Source organism: Podarcis erhardii (assembly GCF_964252035.2).
Source record: "Podarcis erhardii genome assembly, chromosome: 7".
NCBI lineage: Eukaryota > Metazoa > Chordata > Lepidosauria > Squamata > Lacertidae > Podarcis > Podarcis erhardii.
Window position 1 is genome coordinate 74,438,369 of NC_138511.1, and position 11,417 is coordinate 74,449,785.

Below are 11,417 nucleotides of genomic sequence, written 5' to 3' on the forward strand. Positions count from 1 at the left end.
AGCGGTAGATGGCCATGAGGTGGCAGTGCTGGTACTTGATCTCTCCTTTTGTTGCAAAGTCTTTGTTGCTTTGCCTTCAGCTTTGTCGTGTCCTGAGAATAGCCACTATGAGGCCTGTGGAAATGCCTGCCCAGCCAGCTGCTCTGACCGATCTGCTCCTTCGACGTGCGATAAGCCCTGCGTGGAAACCTGCCAGTGTGACCAAGGCTACGTGCTCAGCACTGACAAGTGCGTCCCTGTGAAGAGCTGTGGCTGCACTCACAATGGCCTCTACTACAAGCCGGAGGAGGAGTTCTGGGCCGATGAAACCTGTGGCTCTCGCTGCAGGTGTGATCCCAGCCTGGGCATGGTGGTGTGCAGTCCAGCCAGCTGCAAGGCTAGCGAAAGGTGCATGACAGTGGATGGCATCCGGGGCTGCCACCCCATCAGCTATGCCACTTGCACAGCAACTGGGGACCATCACTACACCACCTTTGATGGGAAGAGATATGACTTTTGGGGCACTTGCGTCTATCAGCTGGTTGGGCTCTGCTCCAAGGACCCAACTCTCACTCCGTTCACCATCTCGATCCAGAACAGCCAAGGCAGTAAGACGATGCCTTTCTCTTCTGTGGTTACCTTGGACATTTACAACAGAACAGTTACGATCAGCCAGGAGCATCCTCACACAATCAAGGTATCGGGGACATAGGGAAAAGAAATGGTATGGGATAGTGCAGGCATGGGGACCCTGTGGCCCTCCAGATGCCACTGGGCTGTGATTCCTTTAGGAATTGATTTAGACACTAGGAGAAGATATATTGTTTAGCTACTATCTTTCCTTGCTCACGAGAGGAAGATCAGCAGTGCACTATCCTTGGAAGCTTAAACTTGGAAGCAAAGACAAGGTTGATTTAACTTCCTCAAAACAATGATCCAGGATGCTTTAAGGCAGACTGGATTTTCCTTGGATTTACCCCTTTTCTCCCTCTTAAAAATAATAGCTGCACATAGACATTGCTTTTGTGAAGAAGCAAAAGTAGTATTTACTTACATACGTAATCTAGGTCTTAAAGCAGCAGCTAAGTAGCAAAGTAAAGGCAGCAATAAACATAGGAAATTGCATCAAATTAAGTCAGATCAATTGACCCATCTAGCTCAGTACTGTTGATGCTGACTGGCATCAGTGGCCTAGGTTTTCAGAAAAGTTTTCACACTCACCCTGCAAGTTACATGGAGGTGTCAGGGATTGAACCTAGGATCATCTGCATGCAAGACAGATGTTCCACAAAACAGCTAAGGCATAGGCTGTGACATATTTGGTTCATTTAGAAGCACAGAATTGTAAAGTAGGAAGAGACCACAAGGATCATGTAGTCTAAACGTCTTGCAATGCAGGAATCTTTTACCCAATGTGGGGCTCAAACCCACAACCTTGAGATTAAGAGTCACGTTATCTACTGACTGAGCTATACCTCATGGACAATATTCCTGTATCTAAATTCTCCAGTCAACATAAGCAATGGTTGTGGTAGTGAGAAGTGAAGCTCAACAACATCTGAAGTGCCGTAGGTTCCTCCTTCCCAGCAATAGATCTTTTGGTCAAGTTCTTAATCCACCCTCCTCTATCGTCTTCTTTGGGTTGGCAGGCTATGTTTTGGCACCTTGACAACATTTTCTCTGTCTCCCCTAGGTGGATGGAGTATTTGTGGATTTGCCCTTCTACCATGAAGATAAGGTGAAGGCCTACATCAGCGGAGCCCATGTCCTTATAATAACCAACTTTGATCTTACCGTGACCTTTGGCTGGAACAGACTGGTCCACGTCACTGTTCCCAAGAGTTACCGCAATGCGCTTTGTGGCCTCTGTGGCAATGACAACCAGGACTCCAGTGATGATCTGATTATGAAGGGCGGAAGCCCAGCTGCCAATGTCAACCAGTTTGCAGAGAGCTGGAAGATAGGCGAGATCCCTGGCTGTGGGAATGGATGCACCAGCAACTGCCCTGTGTGTGAAGAAGCACAGAAACAAACCTACAAGGAGGACCGGTACTGCGGGATCCTCATCAGAAAGGACGGGCCATTCAAGCAGTGCCACAAAGCTATAGATGCAACAGCCTACTTCGAGGATTGTGTTGTTGATGTCTGCCGATACAAAGGCCACCACGAGACACTCTGCAGTGCCATCAGTGCTTACGTGACAGCCTGCCAAGCTCAAGGCATCCAGATCGGGCAATGGCGATCAGCCTCCTTCTGCAGTAAGTATTGGATCTGCTTCAACAGGGTAGCACTTATCTAAATTGGGCTACAGTGATTTTTGAAATTGCTACTAGCATGCAGAGTTTCTGCTGTGGTGCTTTGATTGTTCTCAAGCTAACTTTTTAGACTATCATGGAGTGTGGTTGTATTTAATGGGGAATTGTGCTTGGAGTAGACCCATTGAAATCAATGGGCTTGTCATATTCAGAGTAGACCCATTAGAATTGATGGGCTTATATAACTAGTTGAGTGGGTTGTATCTAACTTACTCAGAGTAAATCCATTGTAAATAATGGATCTGACTTGGTCAGGTTTGGGTTTATTCAAAGTAGAACTGGCATTGGGTACAACCCATTGATATTATTGAGTTTATTCTGAGTATGACTTAGTTCAATACCACCTAATATTCTGAAATAGCCTTTAGAGGGGTTATTTACATTATTCTGAAGAACGTTTTCTAAAAATGCAGTTTATACATTTACTAAACTTAAATTTGTGGGTGAAACAACCAGCCAAACCATGGTTCCCAACAACACAAGGGGTCAGTAATAGATGGGGTGAACATAGAATCATAGAATTCTGTGACGGAACCCCAAGGTTCATCTATTCCAAGCCCCTGCAATGCAGGAATAATACACTGCACATATATTTTAGCCTAAAATCAGGCTGGCAAAGTTGGGAAGGGGATTATTAAAATTAAACTAATTCAGATGATTTTGTGTGTGTGCATGACAGAACAGAAAGTCCTGGCTGATTCCACCTGGCTAAGATAACACCTAGCATTGATACCCCCTACCCCATCTTTTCCTCCTCAGCTATTCATGGTCTCTGATGTTTCCTTCCAGGTCCTTCCTGCCCCCGTAACTCCCGCTATGATCTCTGTGGCAATGGCTGCCCTGTCACCTGCCATGGCCTCTCGGCTCCAGATGGGTGTCAAATGTCCTGCAAAGAGGGATGCTATTGCGATGCTGGGTTTGTCCTGAGCGGAGACCAGTGTGTCCCTGTCGGGGACTGTGGCTGTGTGTACCAAGGCAGGTACTACAAGAAGGGAGACAGTTTTGTCCCCAGCGCCTCCTGCCACGAAAGATGCCGCTGCGGAGACAACGGAGCTGTGGAGTGTCAGAAGGTCTCCTGTGGGGCCCAAGAGGAATGCAGGGTGGAGAATGGCATCCAAGGCTGCCACTCCATCAGCTGTGGCAAATGCAGCGTGGCTGGAGGAACCCAGTACCTTACCTTTGACGGACAGACCTTCAACTTCTTCGGCTCCTGCACTTACACCTTGGCCAAAGTCTGCAGCAAGAATCCCAAGCTTGCACACTTTTCAGTGGTGGTGGAGAATGAGGGGTCAGGTGACAGTGAAGTTGTGCCAAAGATGGTTGTTGTCACTGTGCATGGTTACGCCATCAGTTTTGTGAAAGGAATGACCTGGAAGGTTCTAGTAGGTATCTTGTTCTGTTCATCTGCTAGAAGTAGTCTGCTTCCTGTCCACATGTGAACATCACATAGAGACACTATGTGAAAGTCTCCCACTTCCTTGTGGCACTGTTACCTTTCCACTGGCCACTGCTGATCTTCTGTCGCTAATTTCCACCAGGTCTAAAAGGTCTGTAGCCCAGTCCAAGAAATAGTGGACATAGGGAGCTGTCTTACACTCAGTCAGACCATTGGTCTATTTACAGTATTTTTTTGCACCACAAGACACACTTTTTTTCCTCTTAAAAAGTAAGGGGAAATGTCTGTGTGTCTTATGGAGCAAATGTGTGGTCACTGGAGCCGAATCGCCCAAGTGTGGCACACGCCGTTGCCCCGCCCTCCTGGGTTGCCGGCAGCCTCCCCTTTCCCCTGAAGCCCCGTGAAGGTTTGGGAGCAGCAGGCAGGCTGTGCGATGTTGCCTTGCACTCCCGGGCTGCTCTCTTTGAGAGAGGCTTTGCTGACGGCCTCCCCTTTCCCAACTGCTCTGGGGATGTTGGCCGGAGGATGGCGAGAAGAGGCAGCTGCCGAGAGAGGGGAGGGACAAGGACGGAGAGAAGGGGGACCGAGAAGTGGGGTGAAGGGAGAGCAGGTAGGTTGCTGTGAGTGGAGAGTCACGGTAGAGGGCAAAGGAGAGGCAGCAGCAAAGGGGAGAAATCGCAGATGTCACCTGAGGAGTTTGGGTGAAAGGGATGGAGAGGAGGAGGCTGGAAATGGGGCCTGTGCTGCTTGGGGAGGGGGAGAAAAAAGTGGGGGGAGGGAAAGTCTCCCAAGTCTCTGTGGGAGGAGAGCGATCCCTGCAGAGGCTTAGGGGGCTTGGGAAGGAAGCTGTATGGTTGCCAGGGCGCAGCTTCCTTCCCAAGCCCCCTAAACCTCTGTGGGGATCGCTCTCCTCCCGAGAAGGCTGTGATTCAGAATATATTTTTTTCTTGTTTTCCTCCTCTAAAAACTAGGTGTGTCTTATGGTCAGGTGCATCTGATGGCCAGCAGGTCTTAGTCCTACCTCGAGATTGAATTTAGGAACTTTTGCATGCAAAGCATGGAAAGCAGATGGTCTGCCACTGAGCTACTATTGACAACTCGTATGGAATATCCACCAGGCTGGGCTGTCTCCAGGTTTGAGGGGGGCCTTGAATAAAGTTCCTTCTGGCTGGTCCCCTCTCCTATAGGAAGGAGAAGCAGCAGACAGTAACATCCCAAGCACCATCTGGTGTCTGGTTTTAGCTGCCATTTATATTTCCTACAATGCTTCAAAGTGACGCTAAGATGGCAGTTCACACACGCAACTGCTCAGCACTGACTGGTGCATAGAAAAGCTTTTTTAAAAAGTGTCCCAAGGCATGCACTAGTAGTGGGCTCTGCCAAGATCTCATGGCCCCAACATCTGCCGGAGACTTCAGAGTACTGATGCTGGTCCTGCCACCAACTTAAAAGTTCAGCGTATGGTTCTTAACTATATCTCCATCCAGCATTGCAGGTTACAGCAGGATAAGAGGAAGCATGAGTGAATCGGGCTTCCCCTTTCTGTATTCTCGTTGTATTTTATTTATTTGACAATATTAATATACTCCTGAATCAACTAAAACTTCTAAGTGGTTTACATAACACAATATAAAATACTGATTCAAATCAAACATTAGAGACAAATGGGCATAAAATGTGTCAACATATAAATAAAATCAGCAATTTGAAAACAGATGTACATTTTAAAAAATGCATGTTTTAAAAATTACATGCCTGGGTAGACTTGGCTAAGCTGTTGATTTATTTATCATGATTTGTGTACTGCTCAGTTATCAGAGCAGTCTACATCAAACAATGCAAAGCATTCATTGAGACAAAATCAAATGAAATCAAATGTCGATATCAAATTTATCAAGGTATAAATAGAACCAGCAATTGAAAAACAATTACACATTTACAAAATGACATGCTGCAATGTACAAAGTGGTAACTACTGCTCATGCATCTCCTTATTAGATGTTCAAATTTGTACAAACATGGAGGCCTGGGGACAGTAAGTTCCCACAGTTTGACTGACTCGGTCGTGCTTCCCTCCCTGCTGTATCCAGAAACACATGAACTTGCACCATTGTCTGTCTTCATTCTAATACAACGGCCCATGTACTTTTCTTTTCTCTTCTGTCTGATCTGCATAGGTGGATGGAGAGATGCACGCCCTGCCGCTGGTGATAGACAGGAGAGACGTTTGGGTAAATCAGGAGGGGAAGAATATTGTCCTGCAGACAGATTTTGGCCTAAAGGTCCTCTTTGATTCCTCCCGCTACATTCTGGTATCTGTTCCCAGCATGTACCAAGGTCAGATGTGTGGCCTTTGTGGCAACTTCAACAGTGACAGGAGCGACGAATTTCAACTGCCCGATGATAAGAGCACTGGGAACGTGACAGAGTTTGGGGCTTCCTGGAAAGTAGAGCTCAATAATGCCGGCTGCTCAGATGGCTGTGGTAAGAAATGTCCCTTGTGTGGTGCTGCAGAGACAAAGCCGTACCAGGTCGAGAGCTCTTGTGGGCTGATCCAAGCCGCGTCAGGCCCCTTCAGCGAATGCCACTCCTTGGTAAAGCCGACTGAGTACTATAACCGTTGCCTCCATGGCATGTGTGCTGCCCATGGGGCAAAGGACATCCTCTGCCAGAGCCTCCAGGACTACGTTGCTGTGTGCCAAGCAGCTGGAGCAAACATCAAGGCGTGGAGGACAGCCTCCTTCTGCCGTAAGTTTATATGTGGATCTGCTTCTCCATTGGTGGTTAGCTTATACTATAGGCCTGCAGCGTTTTATGGTTTCTCAGCTTTTTCTGCCGTTCTGGACCCAAATGCAGGTCCCCTCTCTGTTCACGCTCTCTGGGTTTTCCACCTCCCTCCTTCCTGACAGGCAGTGCGGTGCAGTGGTTAGAGCATAGAACTAGGGCTGGAGAGGCGCAGGCTCATATCCTAATTCAGCAAAACAAACAAACAAAACTTATTGAACAGCATTGGGCTAATCACTTTATTTAACCCTCCAGCCCCACACACTGCCCTTAGGCTTGTTTCCTGCCCTGTCTCTCGCTAGTGCCTAGGGATGGAGGAGACATTCAATTCAGTTTGCATTTAAAGGCAAACCTAACTACTTCAGACTTTCCATTAACAGTGCACAAACTGAAACAAACTTTGCTCTCCTCTGAATTTTGCTATGCGGTTCTCCAGCCAAGTAATGTGGACAAAAATACACATACTGTGGTTGGGCATGCGTTTAAAAATGAATAAATGCATAAGTTGGTGAAAAAAGCATCTTTAAATGCACAGTACCTCAAGTGGTACCTCAAGTTACAAATGCCTCAGGTTACAAACTCTGCTAACCTGGAAGAGTTACCTCGAGTTGAGAACTTTGCCCCAGGATGAGAATGGAAATCGTGTGCCAGCGGTGCAGCGGCAGCAAGAGGCCCCATTAGCGAAAGCACGCTTCTAGTTAAGAACAGTTCAGGTTAAGAATGGACCTCCGGAACGAATTAAGTTCGTAACTAGAGGTACCACTGTACAAACGTAATTCATTCTGGAGGTTCTTAACTTGAAACACTTGGCAATCATATCACTTGGCAATTGTATCACTGTGTTTCCCTTCTCTCTCCAGCCCTTGCTTGCCCTGCCAACAGCCAATATGAGCTGTGCACCAGGTCTTGTGACCTTACATGTGCAGGCCTTTCTGCTCCCACCCTGTGCACCAAGAAATGCTTTGAAGGCTGCCAGTGCATTGCTGGCTTCGTGTCTGATGGGGAAACCTGCGTGCCAATGGAAAGGTGTGGCTGTGTGCATGACGGGTACTACATCAAGGTGTGTCCAATATATTCCTCTTTCCTTTTTATTTAATACATTTATTTATTTGGTTTTTCCGATTAAAACTTTACAGTCACATGTCTCCGATGGGCGGGCTCTTCCCTGGACTCCAACTCTCGGGCCCCAGACTCTTGGCCCGACGCCCCTGAGAGCCTAGCGCCCGGGTGCCCCACATGGTTAAGACAGCCCTGTGTCCAACATGAAAACAAGATTCCAAGGAATCTCTTGGCCTCCCCTCTTCCCCTTCATGGGTCCTATCGTTAATCATTTCCTCCTGCATCTTTTATAATAATCAAAAATGTTTATCTCTCCATTAAACTACAAGTGATATTCCAGTCCTATTAATGATTTTAACTTTTTAAAAGTTACATGACAAGAGCTAGAGCTGTTCAGAAAATCTCTCTCTCATCCAACTTTCGCAGAACCATTTTCCCCTGTGAAAATATTCAGGGAAGGAGGATTTTCATCTGTTTTGGAGGGAGAGGAAGAAATATCAGGGCATGTCAGAGGGCTGGCTTACCTTTGCTTGTTTTTAGACAAGTGGACCAAAGGCATACCCTCCAAAATTTTGAAGCCCAAATCTGGGATGCCATCTTCCCAGACACTGTCTTCCCAATTTTTATCTTGACAGCATGGTGACCATTTTGGTTCTTTTCACTTTGAGGCATTACCAAATAGAGCTAGGCCAAAAATATCAGCCCAGCTCTAGTCAAAAGTTTGACGACCTTACCTTTTCCTATCAGTTCAAAAGCTACTATTGATCAGACCAGCGCAAATAATCAACTTGCATGTCTGGGGATTCCCCTGTAGGCTGAAGAAAGCATCGTCTCCAAGGATTGCTCTGAAAAATGCACCTGCCATGCCTCAGGCCGGCTCACCTGTGAAGAATTCACCTGCAAGAAAGGAGAGGCATGTGCCCTCAGGAACGGCATGCGGGCCTGTGTGAAGCAGGAAGGCCAGTGTACCCTCACCTCAGGAGCCCAGCTCACCACCTTTGATGGTGCCTCGGGGGAAATACTCTACAGTGGTGCCTATGAAGTGGCTTCTCTCTGCGACATCCACGCCCATACCTGGTTCCGAGTGGTGGTGGATGTCAAGGAGTGCAGTGATGGAGACGTGATGGCTGGGGCTGCAGTCTATGTCTTTTTCCGAGATGCCTTCATTGCCATCAACAAGAACAAGGAGGCTTGGGTAAGAAGCCCTGACTTGATCCTTCTGGTCATGTCGGTTGGTGCCTCTGCCCACAACCTGGTTTGGGGTTCTGACTCCCAACTCAAAGGCTCGTGAGCTAAGCAACCTTGATATGTGCCATGTTCTCTTTCTCTGTCTGTGTGCTCCAGGTGAATGGACAGCCAGTGAAACTCCCAGTGACTGTCTCTGAAGTTGTGTCTGTGAGCTTCTCCCAGGATGTGGTTGCAATCAGCCATGGGGCTGGTCTTCAGGTTCTCTTTGGACTCAGAGGGGAAGTGACAGTGAAGGTCAAAGACAGCTTGGAGGGCAAGCTTTGTGCTTCCTGCGGAAACTTCAATGGTGACAGCTCTGATGACCTGATACTACCCAACGGGAAGGTTGTGACAAACATCGCTGAGGTTATTGATTCTTGGAAAGCCAGAGACTTTATTGGCTGGTGAGTCACTTCGCAGTTGTTCCAGTGCTCTGTTTCCTAACCTAGACATTTGCTTGCAAATGGCAGACCTGTCATCTAATTGAGGAAGAGTTTTGAAACCACAGCTCTTTCCTTCCAACCCCTAACCCCCTTTTTGGGCACAACAGTAACCATGAAAACTAATATTAACATCCAGTTTAATTGCCATGTCTTCTTGTCCCAAAGCATCCTTGGGAATGGTAATTTTGTGAGGGAGCTAACTCTTTGTTAGATTTCTGGAACTGGGATTCCCACTGGGTAATTGGCTAATTAATGATGGCTGAATAGAACTCAAAGCGCCTTTGATGCATTGCGTAGGCTTGCCCTTAGGACAGCCTTTCCTAACCTGGTGCCTCCCAGACATTTTAAACTACAACTCCCATCAGCCCTATTGGACTATCTCCAATAGTCAGAGAATTTGAAAGTTGTAGTCCAACAATCTCTAGAGGTTGGGGAAGGGCTGCCTTGGGAGCTTGAGAGGTAGGTTTCAAACACTGTCTTTGGCTGACCCACTCCTTGGATCAATGAGTAGCCAAATTATGTTTGAAATGGCTAAAAATAGAACAAAAATCCTCTCTCAACCTGCAGTTTTCCAGGCACTGCCATGTGAGCTTAACTGCACCTGGAAACATTCACCCAGGTGTGTTCCTGGTTTTAGACTTGACTGTTAGATCTTGGCTACTAAAGGCTAAACCACGTATGACATGGGAGATCTACAAATGGGTCTCCCACCATTTTTTAAATTGTTTTTTTTTTTTTTTACTTTAAAGAAGCCTCTGTTTTTTTGACACACCCATTTATTTCTGCTATTCCTATTCTTAGTTGGGGCAATCATCTATGCTGCTATTAGGCCTGTGGTGAAAAATATATAGGTGCTTTCATGATGTCTGCAGTGTGGGGCAGGCATAGTGGTTTAGATTTGGATTAAACAGTTTAGGAATAAAGAGCTAATGCCCCATCCTCCCCAGTAGCATTGCCCTAGTCAAAAAATAAAATCAACCTTTTTTATTAAAAAAATATGTCTAGACAAAGGTCTTTCATTCCACCTGCTATCTGATCCTTGTAACTGAGGTTGCCAAGGATTGAACCTGAGACCTTCTTGTATGCAAAGCTAGTGCTCTGCCACTAAGCCAGGGGTGGGGAATCGGTGACCATCCAGATGTTATTGAACTCCAACTCCCATCAGTCCCAGACCAGCAAGGCTAATGGCCAAGGATAATGGAAGCTGATGTCCCGTAACAATGGAAGATCCACACTTTCCAAACTAAACCATGGACCTTCTGTATTGCCTGCTGAGTACCTCTGGTTTTTGGATCACAAAGGCCAGCTGACAGCACAATCCTAGTCATGTCTGCTCAGACACAAGTCTCAATGGGGCTTAATTTCGGGTAAGTGGTTAAAGGACTACAGCCTAATTCTTTTTTGTCTCTCTGCTGCAGTGAGCAATAGTTGGAAGTGACCATCAAGACTGGCACCTGCCTGTTGCACCAGTGATAGCTGCCTGCAGCTGCTTTTTACAATGTTGCTTTGGAGCATGGCTACATGTCAAGCCTGAGTAAGCTGCAAAAAGACATGAAGGATGTTATGAAATAAATGTGCATGGTGAATGTCAATAAAGATATCTGCAGATTTGTCTCTAGAAAAATAATTCTGACCATAGGTAGAAGCCTTTGAGATTCTCAATCGGGAGGCTGGGCTGATGTAAGCCTGCAAGTTCCTTTTAAGAGAGGGGTGGGGGAGAGATGATTGATAGGTGCAGTAGACTCAGTGGTTTACCAGATCCTTTAAGACGACCTCAGGGAAACAGCATTTCCTTTAGATTGCCTTCCAGCCAGTGCTTCTTACATCACACAGCCCAGTAATAAATAACAGCTGATTGGAGCAGATCATGTGAGCGATGATGGCATGAAAATGACCTTCTACATGTCTTTGGCTAACACATGGGAGAAACTTGATTGGAATGAACTTTTACACTTTTCTGAATTTTCCAATATGCTTTTTTTGGCTGCAAAACTTGCTAAAATATGTAAGCACATTTATTTTAGGGTCAAATGCATTTGGAAATGCATGCATTGAGGAAAAACATCTGTATTTCGTTGTAAAAGACATATTTTATATATAGCTACAAATGTTCACACACTTTTTAATTTTTTTGAAAAATCACACATTTCTGTGGGAATGTGATGGATAGAATTGACTCATGAATGAACAGAAGCCAATGCTAGTCCTACTCAA

General features: G+C 46.3%; 1 protein-coding gene across 1 annotated transcript in view; it reads left to right on the plus strand.

Moving 5' to 3' along the window:
* The window catches only part of LOC309345535 (IgGFc-binding protein-like), a gene marked incomplete at its 5' end in the record, with an annotated part of 30,453 nt that extends 19,623 nt beyond the window's left edge, over positions 1-10,830 (plus strand). Inside the window, 8 exons of the mRNA XM_081868606.1 lie at positions 81-676; positions 1,673-2,237; positions 3,084-3,676; positions 5,868-6,438; positions 7,335-7,534; positions 8,348-8,728; positions 8,878-9,164; positions 10,622-10,830. Of these exons, the coding sequence (XP_081724732.1) occupies positions 81-676; positions 1,673-2,237; positions 3,084-3,676; positions 5,868-6,438; positions 7,335-7,534; positions 8,348-8,728; positions 8,878-9,164; positions 10,622-10,631 (3,203 nt within the window). The 3' untranslated portion in view covers positions 10,632-10,830. The remainder of the gene's footprint in view (positions 1-80; positions 677-1,672; positions 2,238-3,083; positions 3,677-5,867; positions 6,439-7,334; positions 7,535-8,347; positions 8,729-8,877; positions 9,165-10,621) is intronic.
* Between the last annotated feature and the right edge of the window lie 587 nt (positions 10,831-11,417).